The 23,155-nt window shown below is 45.5% G+C and overlaps 2 protein-coding genes across 10 annotated transcripts; one reads left to right on the top strand and one right to left on the bottom strand.

The window, feature by feature from the left end:
* Positions 1–116: 116 nt before the first annotated feature.
* Positions 117–14,711, bottom strand: TAF7L (TATA-box binding protein associated factor 7 like). Of its 8 annotated transcripts, XM_077922790.1 has the most exons (13): positions 14,606–14,705; positions 11,015–11,083; positions 10,042–10,115; positions 9,167–9,245; positions 7,496–7,629; positions 6,300–6,453; positions 5,917–5,974; positions 4,658–4,737; positions 3,696–3,812; positions 2,539–2,718; positions 2,284–2,396; positions 1,119–1,226; positions 117–829 (listed from the first exon to the last, which is right to left on the bottom strand). In XM_077922790.1, exons 2-13 carry the CDS (start codon positions 11,025–11,027, stop codon positions 785–787), a joined length of 1,155 nt encoding a protein of 384 aa, XP_077778916.1. In that variant the 5' UTR covers positions 11,028–11,083; positions 14,606–14,705; the 3' UTR covers positions 117–784. The 8 variants fall into 8 exon arrangements, with proteins under 8 accessions (XP_077778916.1, XP_077778918.1, XP_077778919.1 ...); XM_077922792.1 differs by lacking the exon at positions 10,042–10,115 and having other exon boundaries at positions 14,606–14,711; XM_077922793.1 differs by lacking the exon at positions 10,042–10,115 and having other exon boundaries at positions 7,496–7,626; positions 14,606–14,711.
* Positions 14,640–21,080, top strand: LOC114589268 (magnesium transporter NIPA2-like). 2 transcript variants are annotated; one of them, XM_028715516.2, is made up of 6 exons: positions 14,640–14,777; positions 17,038–17,185; positions 17,353–17,409; positions 18,282–18,372; positions 18,476–18,636; positions 19,169–21,080. In XM_028715516.2, the coding sequence occupies exons 2-6, from the start codon at positions 17,047–17,049 to the stop codon at positions 19,804–19,806; spliced, it is 1,086 nt and encodes a 361-aa protein (XP_028571349.1). In that variant the 5' UTR covers positions 14,640–14,777; positions 17,038–17,046; the 3' UTR covers positions 19,807–21,080. The 2 variants fall into 2 exon arrangements, with proteins under 2 accessions (XP_028571349.1, XP_077778921.1); XM_077922795.1 differs by lacking the exon at positions 14,640–14,777 and adding an exon at positions 14,790–15,033.
* The last annotated feature ends 2,075 nt before the right edge of the window (positions 21,081–23,155 follow it).

The raw sequence follows: 23,155 nt of genomic DNA, 5'->3' as shown, positions 1-23,155 counted from the left end.
CTTCTGAACCTATTGTGTGTTGAAATTGTTTAGCCACAAGAATTAAAAAGCTATTCCTCTGGAGGGAAAAAGCTGGGATTAGCTTGTGTGTATCCAACCAACTTGGGGAAACTGTCCACATTACAATAAACATACATTTTTATTTGCTGTTATTTTGTAGGTAAACCTCTTACAGACAACACATGCCAGTATATGAAGAATGGGAACAGTGGTGTTTTTCTTCTCACAAGTCGCTTCTGCACTGTGCCCTAATAACTCTCTTCCAGGAAAGAAATAATTTCACACTACTCTTAGGAGCATAAGCTGCTTTTTTAAAATAAAAAATAAAAATGAGAATGTTGCATGCTGGCTCAGCATAAAGTAAAATAATTAAATTATTTTTTTAAATTATATTAAAAAATCATTATTTCTATGCAGCCTGTCTGGCTGGGTTGCCCCAGCCACTCTAGGTAGCTTCTAGCAATAAATTTTAAGGACCAAGACTGTAATTAAGACTTTTCTATCTCCATCAGGAGACCGACCTTGTGTGTGTGCTCGAGAGAACCAGTGTCTTCCCCTCAAGTGATGGTACTTTCTGTCCACATGTCTGGTCCATTACCTGCAAAACGCCAGTCCCTTGTGCAAATAAAACATCAGAAACTGACAGGGATCTGCTTCCCAGCCATAGAACCAAATCCATCTAACACTGGTGAATTAAAAAGCCCCCCCCCCCCCAAAGGCAGGCAGGCTCTGGAGCTTTTCGGTTGGCATCACAGCTGTACTGCTTGGTGTGTCAAAGCCGGACTCACTTTTCCATAAGGGCTTCTAGCTGCTCTTGAAGAGAGGCCAGCTGAAGAGAAACAGAATGTAGAGAGACAAAATATGGTTAAGAGCTCTTAAGCCACACTACAAAGCACTTGCGGACAGTTCAGCTACTGGCAAGCATTTCACACTGTATTGTACCAGAGAGCACAGCATAATTTTTCTCAAATGACGAAAAGCTTTTCAAGTTCACAGTTGGGAAAATATGGTTCATTATCACATGGGGGAAAGGCTTTAGCATTGCTTGTGGATTCACAATGCAGCTTGATTAACTGTACTGCCCTTTCCCCATTTGTCAGCCTTACAGACCACCTTACCTGCTGCTTCTCTAGCTCTTCCTGCTGTTTGAATTCATCCAGCACAGCTTGGAGGCGGGTCTGGAAAACAAGATGGGCAGGAAATGTGGCTGTTGCTCCTGTACTTTTCTAACAAAAGAACACAACACATATAGGTTTTCTTTTGCAAAGGGCAGTTTCATGCGCACAGCTGGGTCTTCAGCCTGCACTGACCTCCCACACAGACCAACCACAAAGAAAGGCAACTGTGGCAAAATCGCAGGTTGTGCTGCTGCATAACCCAAGGGTGTGGATTTTCTCAAGCCACGGGTTAAGATGAAAACAGCAAAGGGCTGCATTACTCCCCTTAAAACTTGGTTACCTATTCAGGTTCTTTCTCAAATTATTGTCTAGGAAGTGAGCCCTGATATACTAGGGTTATCTACCTGCTCCCCAAGACGAATCTGCTTTCTATGAGGTCAGTTTGTTGACGATCCTGTGTTCCTTTAGCCATGGATCTCCATGTTGATGGACTACAACGTCTATCATCCCCGACAATTACTTAAGTAGAGATTATGGAAACTGTACTCAAACAATACCTGGAGACTCAAGGCTGAAGAATGCTGACATTCTACTTCAGTACTGTCTACTACAGGAGTGCGTAAATATCATGCCAGGGGGTCAAATGTCACCCTTCAGGCTGCTCTATTTGGCCTACTGGAATCTCCCCAAGCCACACCCCTAAGGAGCCCTACTTCACAACCTCCCTTGCATGCTACTGTCTAGCTGGAATGCTTCCTTGAACTCTGCCACTGCCCCCTAGTTGCTTGCATGGAAGACAGTGATGGACGTATACTGCACAAAAGTAAATCTGACATTTATTGTGCTACTCATCCCCAGAAGGCTGCCCATCTGGGAATGTGACACATGGTGTGAAAAGTTTGCCCATCTCTGGTCTACCCCAACTGGCAGTGGTTCTCCAGAGTCTCAGGCAGAGACTCACCAACTGCAACCTAATTTATTTTTTAACTGGATATTCAGGGAACGAGCCTGGGACTTTCTACAAATCATATACTCTACCACCATAGGGACTATTGTCTCTGCTGAACGAGATGCCTACTAGCTATAAACACCTGCCAAACTCAGCTGAGCTGAGCAGGCTTCTATTAGACTCTCTCTAGAGAAGGGGTGGTGATGCTGAATTCACCTTGAGAGCTAGGTTCTCTACTTTCATGATGAGATCTTCTTGGCGCTTTCTGCGGTCCTGGGTCTCCTGCAACTTGTCTTTCAGGTTGTCGATCTGCTTCTGGATTCCCATGGCTGGAAGACAGAGCAGATAACTTAGCACTTCCAGAAACAAGTCAAACAATCCTCTGCACATTCTGGCACAAGCCGAGTAAGGTCCAGATGACCACCCCATCTACTGTACAGCCTCCCTCCCTGGGGGTCTCAGGCATCATACCTATCTGGTTGGACCCTTCATTTTCTTGCTGTTGCCCATCTGATTCATTCAGCTTGCACTGCAGTCTCCTCGCTAAGTCTTCTTCTGTGTCCATGATGTTCAGGTCATCCCTCTCCTCCTCATCACTGCTGGTACTGCTGACATCCTTAAACATCTCCCGGAGCTCAGCATGTTCTATCGCTTTGAAGCAACAAGGAAAAAGGGAAGAGTATAGTTTACAATATGCACAATAAAAATTATCCTTGAAAAGTGTTGCTAACCTTTTGGTTAGCATGGTAACAAATAGCCTCCTTGACGCTGTTTTAATTTAAAGACCTCCAGCTTCCTTGCCAGGCCAGGTGAAATTCTTCTCTACACCACTGGGTCAGAAAACTGTACCCAAAAGCTTCTGTCTATATATTTTGTACTTAGCCATCCGGATGAAAGCATCTAGAAATGTAAGCATCAGCAAGTTGGAATATGAATACAGGCAACTACATTATACTAGGGTCAGATTATTTGCTCAATTAGCTCAGGACTGTCCACTTTGAAAGGCAGTGTCTCTCTAGGAACTCAAGCAGAAAGGGGTGTTTCTCATCACTTGGTTCCCAATAATTTTAACTGGAGGTTATTATTATTATTTATTGAATTTATATACTGACACGGGTGGTGCTGTGGTCTAAACCACTGAGCCTAGGGCTTGCCGATCGGAAGGTCAGCGGTTCGAATCCCCGTGATGGGGTGAGCTCCCGTTTCTCGGTCCCAGCTCCTGCCAACCTAGCAGTTCAAAAGCACATCAAAGTGCAAGTAGTTAAATAGGTACAGCTCCTGCGGGAAGGTAAATGGTGTTTCCGTGCGCTGCTCTGGTTTCGCCAGAAGCAGCTTAGTCATGCTGGCCACATGACCCTGTCTGTGGACAAACGGTGGCTCCCTCGGCCAGTAAAGCAAAATGAGCGCTGCAATCCCAGAGTCATTCGCAACTGGATTTAACTGTCAGGGGTCCTTTACCTTTACCTACACCCAGGGGTCTCAGGGCAGATCACAGAATAAAACCAAGATATAAAACCACAAAATACCTATTAAGGTATCAGGGACTGAAACTTCAAACTCTGGCATACAAGATAAGATGATCTACAGCTCTTCCTTTAAGTTAGGGAGCTACTGAAGTTTGACAATACCTGCAGTACCATGGCTTGGTTTGTGTCCAGACATCCCAGGAGAAGAAATATCCAAGCTTGTGAGTGAACCATGGTTGTCAGGGTCTTTTGTTTCATCTTCGGCAATGACCTCCCAGCCTCAGAACAGGTACAGAAGAGTCAAGGAAAAAACAGTTCAATAGGGAGGCATCCTCTAGAAAAATGGAATCTGCGCTGGTAAATTGATGCTACAGCAATATTCTTCAGAAGATTAGAAAACACTCTCCAGCTTTCCACTGAAGCACATTAATTGATGTCTACACCTGTTCATTTTTGCACACACTGCTTTCCTGAACAGGTATGGTACAACGCAGTGGTGGCTGGTACCCACTGGAACTAGTGGGGCAGAAGGTAGGGAGACGAACAGTAGGTACAACCAGAGACAAGGATAGGTGGAGCCAATAATTCTGGTTCTGTTCCCACCCTCCTCCTTGCTGAGTTTTACAAGGGCAATACTGAGACTGAGAAAGAGGAAGCTGACAAGCAATTCCACTTTTCAGACTGAAGGAAAATAGCAAGGCAAGCAGATGTGGCCAGCTGAGGGCAGACTGAGGACAGTTAGCGAGGCAGTGCCCAAGGTGCCCTAATGGACTAGCCTCTGTAAGTGCCATAAATCCCAAGAAAGATGCTGCCAGGATATGTCTGCTGACATTCAGCCAGATGCAAGCAGACTCTTCCACTCTGGGTCTTTGCCATACGCAGAATTCTACTTGCATCGATACAAATGCAAAAAAGAACAACAGCCACCACCAGCTGGCCTAACCAGAGCAACATGCAGAAAGTCACAAGTGTGGGGGATGAGAGGAGACACACAATGCATGCGAGGGCAAGCATGCAAGATTGTGGGATACCTCTGCTCCCAAACATACATTCAGCACTTGTGTATTCAGGCAAGGATGGCAAACTGGTCTACATAAAGAGCAAACACTATAAAGAAAGGATACGGACTCCGACAGCTTCAGCATCTGTGCTCAGCAGGCGCTTCACTTCCTTTTCCACATCTGGAGACTCAATGTACTGGGCCAGAGAGGAAGAAAGAAAGAAAAACAATATTACGCACCCACAAGTTGGTTGTGCCTCAGCCCAAAGTGTCATTCCTACTGGATGCCAAAGACACACCTGCAACCTTTCTACCTCCATTTTCAAAGGCATTCCTGAGCCATCATGTAAGATTCCTGCTATTATTCCAAGCAAGTCACAACTTCTTCTCCAAAGGCCTTCAAATGGAGATGGGCGGAAAGGAGACTGGTCTACCAGCAGACCAGGGAGGACAATTTATGGCACATCACTTAGTGCTTCCTGATCGCTCAGATTCTCACAAACAATGCTGGATAAGTCAGACCTTGGTCTGTTTCAGCAAGGAACTTCTTATGGTTTTTAGATCTGCATATTCAGGATCATTTGGCACACTTTAGCACATAGCCTTCCCCATCACAGTGCCCCCCCTCGCAACTCCCATCATCCCTGACCATTGGTAACCTGGGCTGGCAAGGATGGGAGTACAAGTTCAAAACATCTGGAGGGCACTGGGTTGGGGGAAGCTGCCTTAAAATACTCTATGCTGCTCTCTTATTTTATACACTGAAAAACATAAATCAGTGAATCATGGGAATTCCACTTGAAAAACAGCAACAACAAAACAGACCACACAAGACCGGTCAATCTGTTCCTGCTGACTGGATTACTACATTTTGTCAGTCAAGGACATGTGATTTCTCTTTGTTTGTTTTTGTTTTGTTTGTTTTTTAAGAAACCAGAATGACCTATAGTGGGATTTTTCCTATAAGAAAGAACGTTTGAAGCAATGTGCATCTTTAGAAACTGTGGCTGCTACTCATGAAGGCTGTATATTACCTCCAGGATCAGACACATACCTGCTTCTGAATACCAGTTGCTAGGACTCATAAATGAAAACAGGCTATTGAGCTCAGGTCCTCCTTATGGGTTTAATTAACTATGGCTAGCTGTCAAATATACATTCATTGAAAGTTCTAGATGGAGACACAACTGTGCTGTTGCTGTGCTGTGCTCTGTTGTTGTCTTTCTTGTCAATGTAGCAATGAAATCATGCCAGACTGGTGAACATTTATCTGATTTGGTGGAACTTTTAGCCTGCTTCAGTTTGCACTGTGGTTGGCTTTCTGCCACAGCATGTGTGAGCAACGATTCAAAGCTAACACCAAACAAGGAGATGCAACTCACCTTCTTCTTAGCTGTCTTCCTGAACCGCCTCTTCCTCACATTCTTCAGTGGGAGAGTAACTGGAACATCACAGCAAATTAATTACAAGGGGCAAAAGGAAGAGCTGAAGGGCATTGTGACTTACTAAGGGAAAATGGATCTCTCCTTGAGCAGTGAGCTAGGCAGCAAAGACGAGAAGAGCCAATGGCAGCTCCCCGATTTGGAAGAAACCAAATCGATTTGGAAGAAACCAAGAGGGTGAGGGTGAATCTTGGTCATACTGTATTGGCAAACAATACTCCAACTCCTTGAGGATCAATGGAAGGGACTTTTCTGGAGGTAGAGTGGGAAGCGGGCACAAAGTCGAGTAAGGAAGATGAAATGAAATATAGTTATTCTACTCACTGCCATGATTCCAGAGGAACTTCTTCTCTCTGTCTTTGTCTTTCTTCTTATTGGCTTTGACATCAGTACTTGAAGGAGTTTTAGCATCAGTAGTCGCTGGCGCTGGCTCTTCCTGAGTAGGGTATAGTTCACCATCCACAGTGCACACAAGCATCTAAATCCCCACAAAGAGAGGCAACCATTATATGCAAGGTCAATGTCAGGGATTCGCACTGCTGGGTACCTGAAGGCTCTAATAACATTCATATTACTATTATGTTGGTAATATTGAACTTTATTATCACACATTTTTGCACATTAGTCTTATTTATGGCTATGGATGTAGCCATCTGAAGTTTCAGTATGGTATAGGTTTGTTTAATATTTGTACATTCCTATTATTTTGGTATTTGAATTCTTGAACTCATGGAGTGGGTAAAAGCCTCAGCGCCTAGGGCTTGCCGATCGAAAGGTCGGCGGTTCAAATCCCCGCGGCGGGGTGTGCTCCCGTTGCTTGGTCCCAGCGCCTGCCAACCTAGCAGTTCGAAAGCACCCTCGGGTGCAAGTAGATAAATAGGGACCGCTTACTGGCGGGAAGGTAAACGGCGTTTCCGTGTGCTGCGCTTGCTCGCCAGATGCAGCTTTGTCACGCTGGCCACGTGACCCGGAAGTGTCTCCGGACAGCGCTGGCCCCCGGCCTCTTAAGTGAGATGGGTGCACAACCCTAGAGTCTGTCAAGACTGGCCCGTACGGGCAGGGGTACCTTTACCTTTACCTTTTTATGTAGCCATCTGAAGTTTCAGTATGGTATAGGTTTTGTTTAATATTTGTACCTTCCTATTATTTTGGTATTTGAATTCTTGAACTCATGGAGATAAGGGCCCCATCGAGATCATTGTGCCTGAAGGCTGGCCAAAATCTGAAGCCAGCACTTGTTGGATATGAAAGCACTGGGGAGAAGAGGAGACAACCAACCATTTTGCCACCAACAGTATTTGGCACAAGCCTCTCTAAGACAGTTTAATTTTCTTGCTTTGGGAGAACAGCCAACTGTAAGGAATTTCTCACACTCAAAATTGGGTGTAGATGTTTTACATCGTGGAACATCCATAAAGAGCTTCTAGCATGGAAATGAGAGTGGGGCAAAATTGAGACTGTGTACAAGACACAGGGAGGACAGAGAAAGTCTGATATCCAGACAATGAGACAATACTTACTTGGCAAATATCTGCTGTCTTATAGAAAGTCTTCTTATCGATTGTTTTTAAACTCTCTGTGATACAAGGCAAGTCCACCAGCTTGGCGGCTAATGGGGCCCGGTCTACTCGCACAATCCCATGGCGGCCATCTGCTGCAGAGAGGAAAGTAGGCTTACACTTGAAGATTCGTGGTATCTTATTAGCAATTCAAAACAGAGTTCTGGCATGTTTAACATGTATGCATGTGTGCTACTTTATAAGAACCCTGCTGGATCAGACCAAAGGCATATCTAGTTCAGTTTCCTATTTGCCTCAATGGTCACCCTGAGGACATGAGAGCAATAATCTCCTGCTTGTGTTCCTCATCAACTAGTATTCAGAAGCATACTGCTTCTGATATTGGAGGCAATGTAGCCATCAGAACTAGCAGCCACCAGTAGCCATGAATTTGTCCAATTCCCTTTTAAAGTCATCCTAGCTGCTGGCCATCACTACATCTTGGGGTAGCAAATTACACAGTAACTATAAACTATTAACTACAAATTATGTGAAGAAGTTGTTCCTTTTGTCTGTCCTCTCAACATTTGGCTCCACTGGATGCCAAATTCTATGAGAGAGTGAGAAAAACTTCTCTGTGTCCGCATCATTTTATACAGGCATCCTCACACTAACAAGGGGGTTGCTTCCAGCCCCCTGCACACATAAGTGAAATCGTATAAAGCGTGGCGCACCCTCTAAACTCCCTCTCATACCAAAAATACTGTATCAAAAAATATGCATAACTAGAATTGACATTCTGGGGTCAGCTGGAGGCTGCATGGGAAAGAGGCTGCTGCTCCTGAGCTACCCCACATGTCGGCTGTTAGACAAGGAGGCTAAGCAGCCAGAACAAAGCCCCACTGTGCTTCCTGTCTCTTCGGGGCTTCCTCTGCCCTCACTGGCATCGTCTTCAGGCTCCATAGAGGGTCTCCTCATGAGCCAGCTCCCTCCTGCCATTTCTGGGTTTGGATTGAATTATTTAATTATTTCCCAGTCACGCATGAGTCGATCACACATAAGTTGGAGGACACCTATACATCTCAATCATGTTTTCCTTTATAACAAAAAAAAATAATACTGGCTTACTGTGCAGAACTTTGATTACTGCAACATTCAGTGATAACTTGCAAATGTGAATGGGTTATCATTAAAATAATGCTCATGTAACCTCAAACACATAAGTCACCTACTGAACAGCCAATCAAATCAAGTGATATTCATGCATGTGGAAACCAACATTACAGGTGGGAACGTGGATTAGATATATTATCTTCCTGAAGTATAGATAGGAGAAAAGACCAGTTGTACTACCCCCATTTACAAAAAACTAATTCAACTTTTCCACTGTTTTTAGAGAGTGTGGAGGCATCAGTGGCAGAACAATCCCTCTCCCTCCCCAGCAATTTCATGTAGCCCCACCCAATAGCTTCCTAATGATTGGGCATTCCAAACTGCAGGACCTGATGAATAGCTTAAGGTAATAAATAAAGTCAAGTGTTCTAGCTGATTAAGTTTTACTCAGACTAGACTCACTGAAATTAATAGGCCAAAGTTAGCCATGTCCATTCATTTCAGTGGGTCTACTCTGAGCAGGACTAGCATTGGATACAACTCCCAAGAAGTAAGAACTCATTGACCTGGTCCTCTTACCATGCAATTCTATGGTGAGCCTGTCCTTCAAGTTGACACTTCCAGACTGGACTGCCCTCCGCACAGTAGAAGCATGTTCCTGAAAAGGCAGAGTTTACAATAGAGTCGTACCTCAAGTTGCGTTTGCTTCACGTTGCGTTTTTTTCAGGTTACTAATGCGGCAAACCCGGACGTGTTTACTTCCGGGTTCGCCGCTTCACGCATGTGCAGGAGCAATCTGTGCGCTTCACGCATGCGCAGGAGCGCTCTATTGCGTCACATGCAGGCACAGAAGCGGCACTCTAATGGACTTTTCAGGGTGCAAATGGCACCCTGGAACGGATCAGGTCTGTAAGTAGAGGTACTGTCAGCATTTTCATCCCTCCCTTTGCAAGGATCACCAGATCATGTTTGTTTTACTTTCTGTCTAGGGGGAGGAAGCTACTCTTCCAGACTTCCGTCCCTAGCACTATGTGTCTTTTTCTTTGACCTGTCTAGAGACAAGATGGCAGTATGAGAGAGCTGTTTCTCTCGTACATGTTTGTTATGTTCTTTTGTTTGTTTAATTAGAAGAAATATATTAGGTATGCAACAAAACCTCCACAGCTTTGCTCCCGTTACTCTGCTGCGTTTCAGGTGCTCACGTGAGCAAATGTGAGTCCACTGCACCAGGACCTATTCGTCGGGAATGCTGTGTTGATGTTCCTACGTCCCTGTGATCGGAAGGTCAGAGAAGGTGCTCCCGACACCCAGCCCATGCAGGCACTGAAGACGTGGACCGAACATGGGTGTACAGAAAGGTCCCACTGTACCAACCCATATTCATGCCTCCAGCAATAGAATCAGGAAGCAAGCACAGAGCACTTTGAGGCTATTTATTGCAAAGGGTCTCTTACCGGAGGCAGTCTCAGTATAAACTGGCTCTCCAATTCATGGGGAGCATCATCTTTGTTCTTGCTCATCTTTTGTTCTTGTGTTTCAGGGAACAAGAAAAGAGAAAGCATGGTTACCTGTTGGCCTAACAGTAGCTTCTCTCAACCTTTGTTATCCAACCTCCTGTGTTGCTAATAGCCTCAAAGTAGCAGTACACCCAAATGCATTCTGCTCAGAAGCACCTTATTTGAAGGAACTAGAGAACTTGCACCACACATGAAAAGCATATTCTGGACAATAAAGCCACAGATGCAACTGGCAGCTTAAGAAATAAAAGGCAAGATGGTAAAAGCGGAAGGGTTTGCCCACATAGCCACTACGGTCTCCATAATTTACTCTGAGCCGCAGTTTTGGTCATACGACAGGGCCAAACTCAACAGCTTTGAGATAAAGAGCAGAATCAAGCTAGCAAAGCTTCTCTCTTCTTCCCCACCCCATACTCTGGAAAAGTCATTCTTAGCTCTTTCAAATAAGGTGTGATCAGCAGTGTAGAAAATCAGATTTGACAATACGCACAAGATCAAAGGAATGCAGGAATCATACAGTACAGTAGAAGATTACTGTTTGAAGCATAAGGAGAATGCAGCCGTTGGGAGTAAAGATCCTGCCATTTATGAAGCACTGGGTGCTGGCTGGGTGGCAAGTAAAAGTGGAGATTCCCTGCCACTGAACTAGTGACAGTAAAACCTTATATAAAGTTGGCAATGGATGCCACATGTGTAAAAGGCTACAGATTTCACTGTCTCAAAACACAGCAGCTCATCAACATTTTTGCTCCAGTCCGCCCCCTCCATTCCCCTAATCACACTCCAAAGGCTTGCAGTCCTCTTTCAGATAATTTCAGAAAGGCAGGAGTAATATTTGCATTTAGATCCTTCTTCTAGAAAGAACTACAGAGTCAACACCAGAGTATCATAAAAAAAACAAATGCATTACTTGTAGATGCCATCTCTCCTCTTCTTGCTTCACGCAAACGTTTATAAAAACTTGTACCATTCAAAAAAACTAAACATAAATGCAGAAAACAACAGTTAAAAAAAAGAAAAGAAAAAATGTCTGTAGATCAAACAATGCCTGCTACTAAAGTGAGATTAAATACATCAAATTGCTGTTTCTCTGTCCCCATGAATGAGATTCTATAATAATAAAAACAACAATAATAATAATAATAATTCCCTTAATAATAATAATTCCCTTGAACTCTTCCCCTGAACTCTTCCCCATCCCACAAAACCTCTCTCTCTATACCTGAGGATCAGCTAATCTGCAGGCAATAATTTGTTTACCTATAGCAAGGGTAGCCCAACATGGTTCTTTCCAGGTATTGAAGACTACAACTCCCAGCATCCCTGACCATTGGTTGGTCTAGGTTGGATTAGAATTGAATGTGGTGTCATCCAGATGTTATGGACTTCAAATTCCCAGACAGCATGATAATGGGCAAGGGTGATGGAAGTTGTTATCTTAAAATATCTGGATGGCACTATGGTTGCCATACTTACCATAGAAGAGTTTGGAGAAGAAGAGTTTGGATTTGATATCCCGCCTTTCACTCCCTTTAAGGAGTCTCAAAGCGGCTAACATTCTCCTTTCCCTTCCTCCCCCACAACAAACACTCTGTGAGGTGAGTGGGGCTGAGAGACTTCAGAGAAGTGTGACTGGCCCAAGGTAGTATATTTTCTTTTAATTGTCAAATAATTCTGTGTACATTGCGGCAGCCTTTGGCTATGTGCAATAAAACTGACTGACTGACTGGCCCAAGGTCACCCAGCAGCTGCATGTGGTGGAGCAGAGACCCGGTTCCCCAGATAACGAGACTACCGCTCTTAACCACTACACCATACTGGAAAAAAAGGCAAAAAAGTTCAGAAATCAGATTATCCTCAGCTTTTTTAGTGGTTACCAGTATGAAACTTTCATACGTTGACTCCAAAATGAAGCATTTTTTAAGGACCATAGATAGGGCACAACCAGAGAAGTAATGACATGTATGTTGAATAATAGTTAGTATTAGTATTTTGAAAAATAATTGGAACATTCAAAGCACTTAGTATGCAGTATCTTACTGCAACAACTCTGCAAAGTCAGTCATTCTCCTTACACATCAGGTGAGCGAAGGGGCTGAGGCTGATTAAGCATCTGGATTGTGGTTCAATCTCTGAGCCATTACACAATAACTGCTTTTTGTGTGTGGAAAGAATGCTTTGCAAGACTATCCAATGGCTATATCAGAGATGAATTAAATCAGGATAGCTGGAAACCATATTATTTTAAACTGGGGAGGGGAAACAGACTTTACTTGAATGATGACATCATTGAGTACTAGAGGTACAAGACCAAATCCTTGCATTGTGCATGGATCTGGTTGAATAATGTCTTATACAAAGTCAGATGATCAAACCATCTAGATCATTGGTCTTCAACTGGTGGGTTGGGACCCACTAGTGAATTGCTGCGTTTTCCAAGGTGGGTCACAACAGGAGCATTACCACCATGCAAATATATGGTAAAAAATAAGAAATGGGTCCCCAGATGCAAATTTGGATTGAAGGTGGGCCCTGGACCTGAAAAGGCTGAAGATACCTGATCTAGACCAAAGCTGCTACCCTAAGTGTTAGTTTTCCATGCTGATACAGGAAGTGCCAGAGGCTGGACTGGGGACCTTCTCCATACAAAGCATGGAGCTTTCCCCATCAAAGCTGATTTAAAACTGCGCCCAGTTTAAGTGTATTAAAATGTATCATTTAATCACCTTACTTACACATACAACAGGGCATTTAAATGATACTAAAAGCTACCAACTTGGAATGGCTTTAAGAAAGAATTGGTCCCATTTTGCATGAATTTATCTTATCAGTGGCAACTAGTCACAATGTTTACATTCTTCCTCCACTGTCAGAGCCAATAGGCCTCTAAATACCAACTGCATGAAATCACAAGTGAGGGGAGTGTTGTTGCATTCAGATCCTGATTTCCCCACAGGCATCTACTACTGAGAACAGGATGGAGGATTAGATGGGCTTTTGGTCTGTTGCAGAAAGTCTCTTTTAAGTTCTTCGTTTTATTTTTTTTTAATTAGTACACAAACTCTGCTTCAATTTATATTGTGTGCAACCCGCAAGCAGGACCCAAGCATGAGATCACACCTCCCCTCCTGCAGTTTCCAGCAATTGGCATTCTGAAGCAATACCGCCTCTGGTTTTGGAGATTATCAAGCATTGCCATCATGGCTAGCATCCATGAAGAGTCATGCCCTCCATGAATTTGTCTAATCCTCTTTTAAAGCCATTCAGTTTGGTGGCCATTTCAGCCTCCTGTAGAAGTGAGTACCATGGCTTAACCATGCACCCCACGTTCTGAAGAAGAAGAAGAATTTGGATTTGATATCCCGCCTTTCGCTCCCTTTAAGGAGTCTCAAAGCGGCTAACATTCTCCTTTCCCTTCCTCCCCCACAACAAACACTCTGTGAGGTGAGTGGGGCTGAGAGACTTCAAGGAAGTGTGACTGGCCCAAGGTCACCCAGCAGCTGCATGTGGAGGAGCGGGGAAGCGAACCCGGTTCCCCAGATTACGAGACTACCGCTCTTAACCACTACACCACACTGGTTCTGCGGGGGGGGGGGGGGGAGCTCTCAAATGTGGAGGCAACAGGTGTGGATATTCAAGGAAGAGTTCTGGGTTGGGGAAGAGATAGAAAGGAAGGAGAACTGTTGCAGGGTTGGGGGATCTCTTTCCGATGCTTTCTTGGGGGTGCCATTTAGGGTTGGGGGCATTGATGAAACTAAGTTGGTGCGGCAGAGAATAACTGTGGGTTTGGAGAAAAAGAGCAACTCTTGGGGGCGGTTCTTTCCTACACCTCCTTGGTAGGAGGCTGCCTGGGGCTCGGGGCCACTGCAAAGTGGGGGAAGGAAGAATTCCGAGCTGCAAGAAAGGGAAGGGGGGGCCTGGGTTGTGGAGGCTGCTTTAGTGCTGGGATATCTCTTTCCATGTGCTCTTGAAGGTGCTCATTAGGGTTATGGGGGGGGGGGGGTGCGTTGAAGCAGACAGGGGATAGCAGTGGGCCTGGAGAAGAGTAAGGAACGAGTCTTGGGGTGCTGTTTAGGGTGCAGGCTCCCAGACTCTCCGTGTGTCCCTATTTTCAAAGGACAGCCCTCTGACTGTCCTCCCGGGGGGCGCCTCCCCCACCCCACCCCCCATCCTGGTTTCTGGATCTGAGCCCAGAATATCCCATATCATCATTATGGGATAGGGGGCCGCTCCTATTTTCATCGGAGGTGTTGCGAGGGTATGGGGAGCCCTGAAGGTGGTTTTTTTCCCCTTGGGGGGTGGGAGTGGGGTGAGATAGCGCGGAGAGAGAGAAGGTGGAAAAGTCCCGAGAAATGAAAGGAAGGGTCTAGGGAGGGATCTGGGGCCGGCGGAGGCCTCGGTGAGCTGGGCTTGGGAGCAGCAGTGCTCAGGTGAGGCCTGTGTCCCCCCCCCCCGGGGGGCGCCTCGCCCACCCCCACTCCCCCAGTCACCAGTCACTCACCGGCAGCCGGCAGCCCAGTGTGCCAAAGGTGGCCAGCCCTGCTCCGCCCCGGAAGCTGCGGAAGCGGAACAGGCGGCCACGGGGCGGAGGAGGAGGCGGAGAGAGGAAGGGACGCCGCGGGAGGCCTGCCGGCAGCTGCTCCTGACAGGGAAGAGAGCGAAGGCAGCAACAGGTACCGGCGCGCCCCAACCGCCGCCCTTAGACAGGCCTCGACCTCCCCGCTCGCCTCAGGCCTAGGGGGGCCCCTCGCTCTCAGGGGAACCGCGGAAAGCTTCCTTTCAAAAATCCGGATTAATAAATCCGGAGTGGCCTTGGTCCCTTTTAATCTTACTTTACCTGTAATTCCCCCCCCCAAAAAAAAAATTAGGGACGGGTGTTACTTGGCTGGGGAAACAGAAGGGGAGTGACTGCTTTTCCGCCCAAACAAAGTAAGCCCCTTTAATGTTTTATGTTACCTTGGTGGTTTGTGGTTGGCGGGGGCGCGCGTGTATCTAAAGTAAAATTTGCCGCCTATTTACTCCGGAGCTTTCAAGGCAGCCTACGAAACAGCTAAGAGTATATGGGTATATGGAGACTTACTGGCATTTTGTATTATTTGTGTTTAATTGCAAATACGCAGGTTGAGTTTGCTGCTCCAGGCAACCTGTTTATTGAACATTCATCCTGGTTGGTTTGTGGAGATGTTGTTTAATGTCCAGTTATTTCCGCCGCCCCCCTCCCAAGTTTCCAGTGAATTTATGTCCCAAAAGTTCCAGGCTTGGGGTTTTTTGTTTTAAGTGGGTGCGAAACCAACTTTTAATTGTGCAACTCAAATTTTTTAATATGTGTTTGACGCAACTCCAGATCTCCAGAGAGTCACAGCCAACACCCAACATTCTGCTAGCTTACAAACGCCCAAAAGTCAGCTGACTTGGTCTCAAACACAGACACCTAAGTATTACAACATCACCTCGGAGGGAAAGGGGGGTAAATATAGGCCCTTTTTCAGGTACAGTGGTACCTCTGGATGCCAACGGGATCCATTCTGGAGCCCCGTTCGCATCCTGAGTAGAACATAACACGAGATTGCGCGAGTCACGTTTTACCGCTTCCGTGCTTGCGCATGACGTCATTTTGAGCGTCTGCACATGAGTGAGCGGTGAAACCCAGAAGTAACGCACTCCGTTACTTCCAGGTCGCTGCAGAGTGCAACCCGAAAATACTTAACCTGAAGCTACTTCAACCTGAGTTATGACTGTATTCACTTGCCATTCAAAAGACTTATGGAAGATCATTAACAAGTAGTTCCAACATCACCTGTAGTACAAGAGAGGTAAATAGTCCCTATAAGGTTCCATATCCTTCCCGTGACAGGTACGGTCAACAGACAATTTGTGAGAGTGCAAGCTCTCCATGTTTCTTGTATCGTCTGCTTTTGGTTTGAAATACTTTAAGATTTTGGCCTGCTTTTTCCTTGGGGGGGCGTTTCTGCAGCTTGTGTAAGAGAAATTCCCAGTTCTTTATAACTCTGTCTTGTGAGTACCATCCCCGGACTAGATTTGGGTTACTTTGTCCCGTCAGCTTTGTTTGAAAGAAACTCGGAGCGTTGTAATTAGCCTCAAAATAGTTTTAGATAACCTCAAGGAGTTTTGGATGGCTTCAGCGGGATTTCAGAGGGGCTTTAGAAGAGCCTCAAAGGAAGGGAGGATGTTTAAAATGCTGTCTGGCGACTCCTGGAGTCCTTAGCTGGCTGGGATATACAGTGGTACCTCGGATTACATACGCTTCAGGTTACAGACTCCGCTAACACAGAAATAGTGCTTCAGGTTAAGAACTTTGCTTCAGGATGAGAACAGAAATCGTGCTCCGGCTGCGTGGCAGCAGCGGGAGGCCCCATTAGCTAAAGTGGTGCTTCAGGTTAAGAACAGTTTCAGGTTAAGTACAGACCTCCGGAACGAATTAAGTACTTAACCCGAGGTACCACTGTAAGCTTGTTTTCTGGGAGTGTGTCTTTCCCCAGAAAAGCTCCTACGCACTCTGCTGGTACTCACAGGAGACTTGCTTCAGGCACCATCTTCTTTCTCCCCCCACCCCCATAAGATTATGATTATACCAGTGTACCCCAAGAGTATTTGAGGCCTGGAGAAAAACAATCCCTTTTTCCTTCTGTCAAAAGTAGCAAAGGGAGGCTAGTTATGCTTACCCTATTAGTGAACATTGGGCCACTTCACAGAAAAATCACTTCTACTTAAAGGACATTGTGTCCATTGGAAGCATGTAGGTAGAACATGAGTTGCTTGTATGACAGAATGCTTATTTAGTGAACTTTTCATAGGATGTAACCTGCCAGTGTTGCATCACTGTATTTTTGGCTTCCTGCTATTGCAGATTCAATATGGCTGTTCTTCTGGAACAGACATTTACACTCTGATCTTTCTCTCTCAAAACTTGAGGTGATTGAAATGGAGGACTCAGTGGGACGTTACGACTTCTACATTGGACTGGGCCTGGCTCTCAGCTCTAGCCTGTTCATTGGAGGAAGTTTTATCCTAAAGAAGAAGGGACTTCTCAAGCTAAGTAGCAGAGGTGCTGTCAGAGCAGGTAATGATATTGAATAGGAGCTCACAGAGTTACCATGACATCTGTTGTGGATGGGAAAAATCCCAGAAACCAGGCTGTCTGTGCTTCTTAAGAGTTTGAAAAAGTTTTCCAGGCCAGCTTATGTTTTCATTTAAACTTCACCTTTGGTTTCTTTTCTCTCTTCACAGGTCTAGGGGGTCATGCATATCTGAAGGAATGGATGTGGTGGGCAGGGCTACTAACTAGTAAGTACTTCCATGCAAGATTTTACCATCTTCACCTACATTTCAACAACTTGAATTATTCCCTTTGCCTTCTTACACGACCTCCAATAGCTCCCAATGAGTTCCTTGGTATGCCCCACAGAGAAACCTACGGTCTGCAAATAATAACATCCTCAAGGTCCCAGGCCTCAGAGAGGTTAGGCTGGCCTCAACTAGAGCCAGGGCCTTCTTGGCTGCGGCTCCAATCTGGTGGAATGCTCTGTCACAAGAGACTAGGGCCCTGCGGGACCTGACATCTTTCCGCAGGGCCTGCAAGACAGAGTTGTTCCACCAGGCCTTTGGTCAGGGCGCAGCCTGACTCCCTCCTCTGGCAACCTGCACAAAATTTTGCCTAATCGGTTGCCATCAATTTGATTTTAATTAATTTTTATAATGAAATATTTTTAGAATGTGTGATTATTTGACTGTTTGATTATTTGATTGTTGTTAGCCGCCCTGAGCCCGGCTTCGGCTGGGGAGGGTGGGATATAAATAAAATTTTTTATTATTATTATTATTATTATTATTATTATTAGGAGCTTTATAATAAAGCAGCCTTGCAAATTAAACCACCAGAGTGGCTGGGGCATCTACAGATGGATGGGGTACATCATCATCATCATCATCATCATCACTATTATTTAAAATCATTACTAGCCTGCCTAATAACCTAGTCATTTGTAGATTACTGACAGGAAGTGGAGGGGATAATGTTGAATTAAGAAGACTTCTCTTGCTGGTCACCTGATTTTCTCACCCACCATGAGGGTAAGAAAGGAAGCTGAAATTTGCTCTTTGTTAACCTTTTTTTTTTTTTTTTTTTTTTTGCCAATGGCAAACTGCTTCTCTTGCAGTGGGAATTGGAGAAGCTGCCAACTTTGCTGCATATGCTTTTGCACCTGCAACACTGGTCACACCTCTAGGAGCGCTAAGTGTTTTAGTCAGGTAAGTACAACATGATCAGATGTTTCCCAATCCCTAAACCCTTTTCTGGAAATAAACATGCCAGTCTCAGGTCCTTTCTCAACACAGTTGTATCTTCCAATAGTGCAGTTTTAGCCTCCTACTTCCTGAACGAGCACCTAAACATCCATGGGAAGATCGGCTGTATCCTTAGCATTTTAGGCTCCACTGTGATGGTCATCCATGCCCCACAGGAGGAAGAGGTCTCCAGCCTGGAGTCAATGGCGGAGAAACTAAAGGATCCAGGTATTAACTGCCCCTCTTCATTTACCTATTGTATGTACGCCAACAGAATACCATTTTGGGTGAGGGGGACTTGACAGAAATTGAGTGCTTTCCTTAATTTCATTGAATGAAAACTCATGTTGATAATCAGTAACCTGTGAGTGAATAATTTTTATAGGACCTATTTTATTCTTTATTCCCCCACCGATGACATTTAGTTGGCTTTGAACCATAACAGTGTCATAAGAATTCTAAAGCACACTGTGCGCTGAAAAACTGTACAAGCAACTGAAGGAGGAAGGTCTTGGTTCTAGTCAAACCCAGTGCAAAAAAATGTATAAGCTGAGGGCTATGTGTCTTATCCTTGGAGCCACTGTCTAAGCTCTGCTGCTTATACTTTTTCCTCTATGTATTTTACTCACCAGATTCTACTAATTGAATCTAGCTTGTGCACTCATTGATCTGAACAAAACTGTCTACATCCTGCAGAAGTAAGCTACACCTAAAAGATTCATATTGTCCTTAACAATTTCTCCTCTCTCCTCCTCCACAGGATTTATAGTGTTTGCTGTGTGCATGCTGGTGAGTTCAGCTCTTCTCATCTTCGTGGCTGGGCCTCGCTATGGACATAGCAACGTCTTAGTGTATGTTTTGATCTGCTCTGCCATTGGTTCGCTCTCTGTCTCGTCTGCGAAAGGCTTGGGTATTGCCCTGAAAGAACTGTTTGCCGGGAAGCCTGTCTGGAAGGAACCGTTGAGCTATTTGCTTTTTATTTGCCTTGTGATCTCCATCACCATCCAGATCAACTACCTGAACAAGGCCTTGGATATCTTCAACACATCTGTAGTCACCCCCATCTATTACGTCCTCTTCACCACAGCAGTTATGACTTGCTCTGCCATTCTCTTCAAGGAGTGGCAGCATCTGGTTCTGATGCACATCATTGGCACCATCAGTGGCTTCCTCACCATTGTCCTTGGCATCTTCCTACTGCATTCTTTCAGAGACATCCCCTTCACTGCAGACCTGCTGCCTCTTTTCCTGAAGGATAACCAAACAAATGTGCGAGCCGCTTCTTGGAGAAAGGGGGACAAGCATCAGTCCTGTCTTCACCAGCCCCTTTTGGACTCTGAGGACACCCACAAAGAGGGGACAGAGAAAGCAGAGGAGCAATATGGCCAAAGTTTATGAAAGCTAGCACATTATACATAGCCTTTTGGCTTAAAAAAAAGATATATCCCAATCCATTTTCCATGTTCCAAAGAGCTTCTTAAGACTGCTGCTGTTTTCCACTAGAAAAGTTGAATCAGATTCTAATAAGCAACACTGAACTATTTGAAATGCTTTTTTATGTGAGTCCTTTCACTGGTAACATACTTGAACCAAATTAGAGACCCAATCAGGTCAAGCTAGCGCTCAGCAAGTGGCAGCCCTAGAGCTAAACTTGCTGTCGCCTGCATTCCTTCCCGTGCATCCAGAAGTGATGTGGAGGACAAGAAAGAAAACCAGGGACAAAAATATGTGCACCTGAGGGGTTTTGGACCAGCCCCAACACAAAAAAACGAGTTTCAAAAGTAGTGGGTGATGTGGCATTGGTAAGGAGGGTGTGAATTGCTCAGAGGGTGTTGCAGAGTAAGCAGAAGCAAAATACTTCAGTCTTCTAGTCAGAGGTAGGAATGCACAGCAGAATTTCTCTTTCTCTTGTAATCTGCTGAAGGTAACTCAAATCTCGGGGAATGGGAAAAGTAGAAAAATATGTGTATGACCAAGAGGACTAGTATGTGGACAAACAAGAGTGTGCAAGAGAGAGGAGGGTTTCTCCCTGTGTTTTCTTCCTCTGGGTCATTTTAAAGAACACAGATTAAGGGAAGACACATGAGAACACAAGGACAAGCTGGCATGGACAGCAGACCACTTGGGTTATGGAAAAGCTTGGCTCTATCATGTAAAGTGCCCCACTGATAAAACAAGGATATAAGCAATGAGTTCAGCTCTTGAATGAGCTCTACATTGCTGTACTTCAGAATCAGAATGCACAGAAGTTCTGTAAAACGTAACTGTTTTAACTCAGTATGCAAGTCTCTCTTATGAGAATGCAGCTGCTACTCTGTTTACATGCCTGATCTTAATAACAGTGCTCTACCACTTTCTGAATGTAAGGACAGTGCATTTTAAGTGCCTTAAAAATTAACTTCTCTTTAAAGTATTATCGGGGGTTCTACGTCTCTTGGGTACCTTTGCAAACCAGAGAACCTGTTGTAAGACACACACAAGCACATATTCTGTTGGCTACGATAGAATGCTTATTTCTCATTTCAGTGGGGGGAGAGGAGAACAAGAGGGCACTGGTTGTCAGGGAAGCCCAGTGCCACAGGGGCTGTGTTGATGATCACTTAATGTTGATGATGTATTAAGGTTGACAGTTAATTTATTTCAAATAAATGTTACTTTTCTTTGTACAGCCATTAACAGTGTTGCAGAGTTAATAACATTTTTAAAAAAACAACCACCCTAAACTTTCTCTTTTTTTAAACTTTTTTTAAACAAAACTTATTTGAACTTCTTGATAGCTGAATGTTACCAATTCAGTTCAATTCAACCTTTTAGCCATTTCCAGCCTTCACCCATGGTGGCTTTTCAAGCAAGCAGTTCTCTTGGTGAAAAACTGAGTGAATTTCCAAATCACACTCTGGCCCTTCGCCCATGCTTATAAACCTGAATCATTTGGAGCCATTTGTTTTTAAATCAGTTTTCCTACCCAATACGTTGTTTCTGATAGCTCACTACAATCTTTGATGTAGCTGCTGCACAACAGAAATGGCCCAGATATATTTTAATTCCTTCACACTGTGAGGAGGATCACAGGACCCATAAAGGCAGTCACACAAACAGGCTGCCTACAAGCCTCGAGGTGATATCCAGCATAGTCATGCTCACAAAATAAATCCATCAAAACAGTAGATTTAAGTAAAAGCAGTGATCATTTTAAAAAGTAAAGGGACCCCTGACAATTAGGTCCAGTCGTGACCGACTCTGGAGTTGCGGCGTTCATCTTGCTTTATTGGCCGAGGGAGCCTGCGTACAGCTTCCGGGTCATGTGGCCAGCATGAGTAAGCCACTTCTGGCGAACCAGAGTAGCTCATGGAAACGCCGTTTACCTTCCCGCCAGAATAGTACCTATTTATCTACTTGTACTTTGACCTGCTTTCGAACTGCTAGGTTGGCAGGAGCAGGGACCGAGCAATGGGAGCTCACCCTGTTGAGGGGATTCGAACCGCCGACCTTCTGAGCGGCAAGTCCTAAGCTCTGTGGTTTAATGCAGTGATCATTTTAGGTGTGCCCAATTAAAGTGCAATCACTGACACACAGGTCCTTTGGGACCCAGAGGTCAGAACGGGGGGGTAGGGTGTGCTTAGGCACCAATGCGCAAGGGAACCAGGGATGGAACCCCTATGCAAAATGGTCCCCACCTGTAGTTTAAGCCTGTTTATTTCAGTAGGTTTACTTGGAGCATGTCTTAACACTGGATATCCCCTTGGTTTCTAACAGCTGAAGGCAGCAGCTTATGCATTGCCTACTTTCCATTTTCTTTTAAAGATAATGGCGTGCCCCCTTTATCCTTAACAGTTAGTTGAGCCCTGTAGTTCCACTGCAAGTCCTCCCAATCACCCTGGCAAAAGTTACAGCCCTTTCACTCAAATGTTGCCTGGGCTCATAATTTCTATATACCTACAATACTGCAGAATTCTAAGAGTTTGGGGCTGAGAATTCACAAGAACTCTGGCGGTGACCTTTAAGTAAACCAGTGTTTCCCAACCTTTTTTGGGCAAAGGCACACTTGTTTCATGAAAAAAATCTCGAGGCACACCACCATTACAGCCCCGTGACGTCAGCGCGCAGCGTCACGCCGGGAGGGACGCACGAAAGTGTAAGATTCAATTTTTTCCCCTCCCTCTTGCCTTCCTTCTGTGCCAACCGCCAAAAAGCCAAGAATCGTGGGACCGCCGGCGGAGGGGGGGAGGGCGAGCGGAGGCAGCGGCGAGCCCCGTTCCTCCCCATCCGCCCCATTCCGTGCAAGGAGCGCGAACAGGTGTGAGAAGGGGGTCAAACCTGCGGGTCAGCGCCGGGGAACCTCCAAGCTTTGGGGGTGGGGGGGAGGAGGCAGCAAAGCGAGGCAGGAAGGAGAGCACGGCTTGGCGAAGTACTCGGCGGCGAAGGCCAGCAGGTCCGGCGGCCGGTGCCGCAGCACCTCCACCGTGTAGCCCTGCAGCAGCTCAGTCAGACCCGGCGGGATCTCGATGCTCATCTTGTAGCCGAGGCGCGCGGGAGACTCAACGGACGGGCCCGGGAGAGAGAGAGACACGACGGAGAGAGAGCGGGAGTCCCTGCTCGCCGTCGCCACCGCTACAACTACTGTGGCGGTTGGTCGTGGTCGCCGCCGCCGCCCACCTCTATCTATCTCTCCCCCTCAGCTTTCTACGCGGGCCTCGAGCCGGAGGTGGGGGGTGGCCGCCGCCGCTTTCTCCGCCTCCACGTCCTG

Source organism: Podarcis muralis, chromosome Z (assembly GCF_964188315.1).
Source record: "Podarcis muralis chromosome Z, rPodMur119.hap1.1, whole genome shotgun sequence".
Taxonomy (NCBI): Eukaryota; Metazoa; Chordata; class Lepidosauria; order Squamata; family Lacertidae; genus Podarcis; species Podarcis muralis.
The sequence above is the reverse complement of the archived record's forward strand: the minus strand, read 5'-3'. Positions and strand labels throughout refer to the sequence as shown.

Coding starts and splice junctions, on each gene's coding strand:
- LOC114589268 (XM_028715516.2), top strand. CDS start 17,047: ATGGAGGACTCAGTGGGACGTTACGACTTCTACATTGGACTGGGCCTG. Junction 17,410..18,281: donor GTGGGCAGGGCTACTAACTA/GTAAGTACTTCC, acceptor CTTCTCTTGCAG/TGGGAATTGGAGAAGCTGCC. Junction 18,637..19,168: donor GGAGAAACTAAAGGATCCAG/GTATTAACTGCC, acceptor CCTCCTCCACAG/GATTTATAGTGTTTGCTGTG.
- TAF7L (XM_077922790.1), bottom strand. Junction 9,246..10,041: donor TTATACTGAGACTGCCTCCG/GTAAGAGACCCT, acceptor CTGCCTTTTCAG/GAACATGCTTCTACTGTGCG. Junction 7,630..9,166: donor GCTCACCATAGAATTGCATG/GTAAGAGGACCA, acceptor TCCTCTCTGCAG/CAGATGGCCGCCATGGGATT.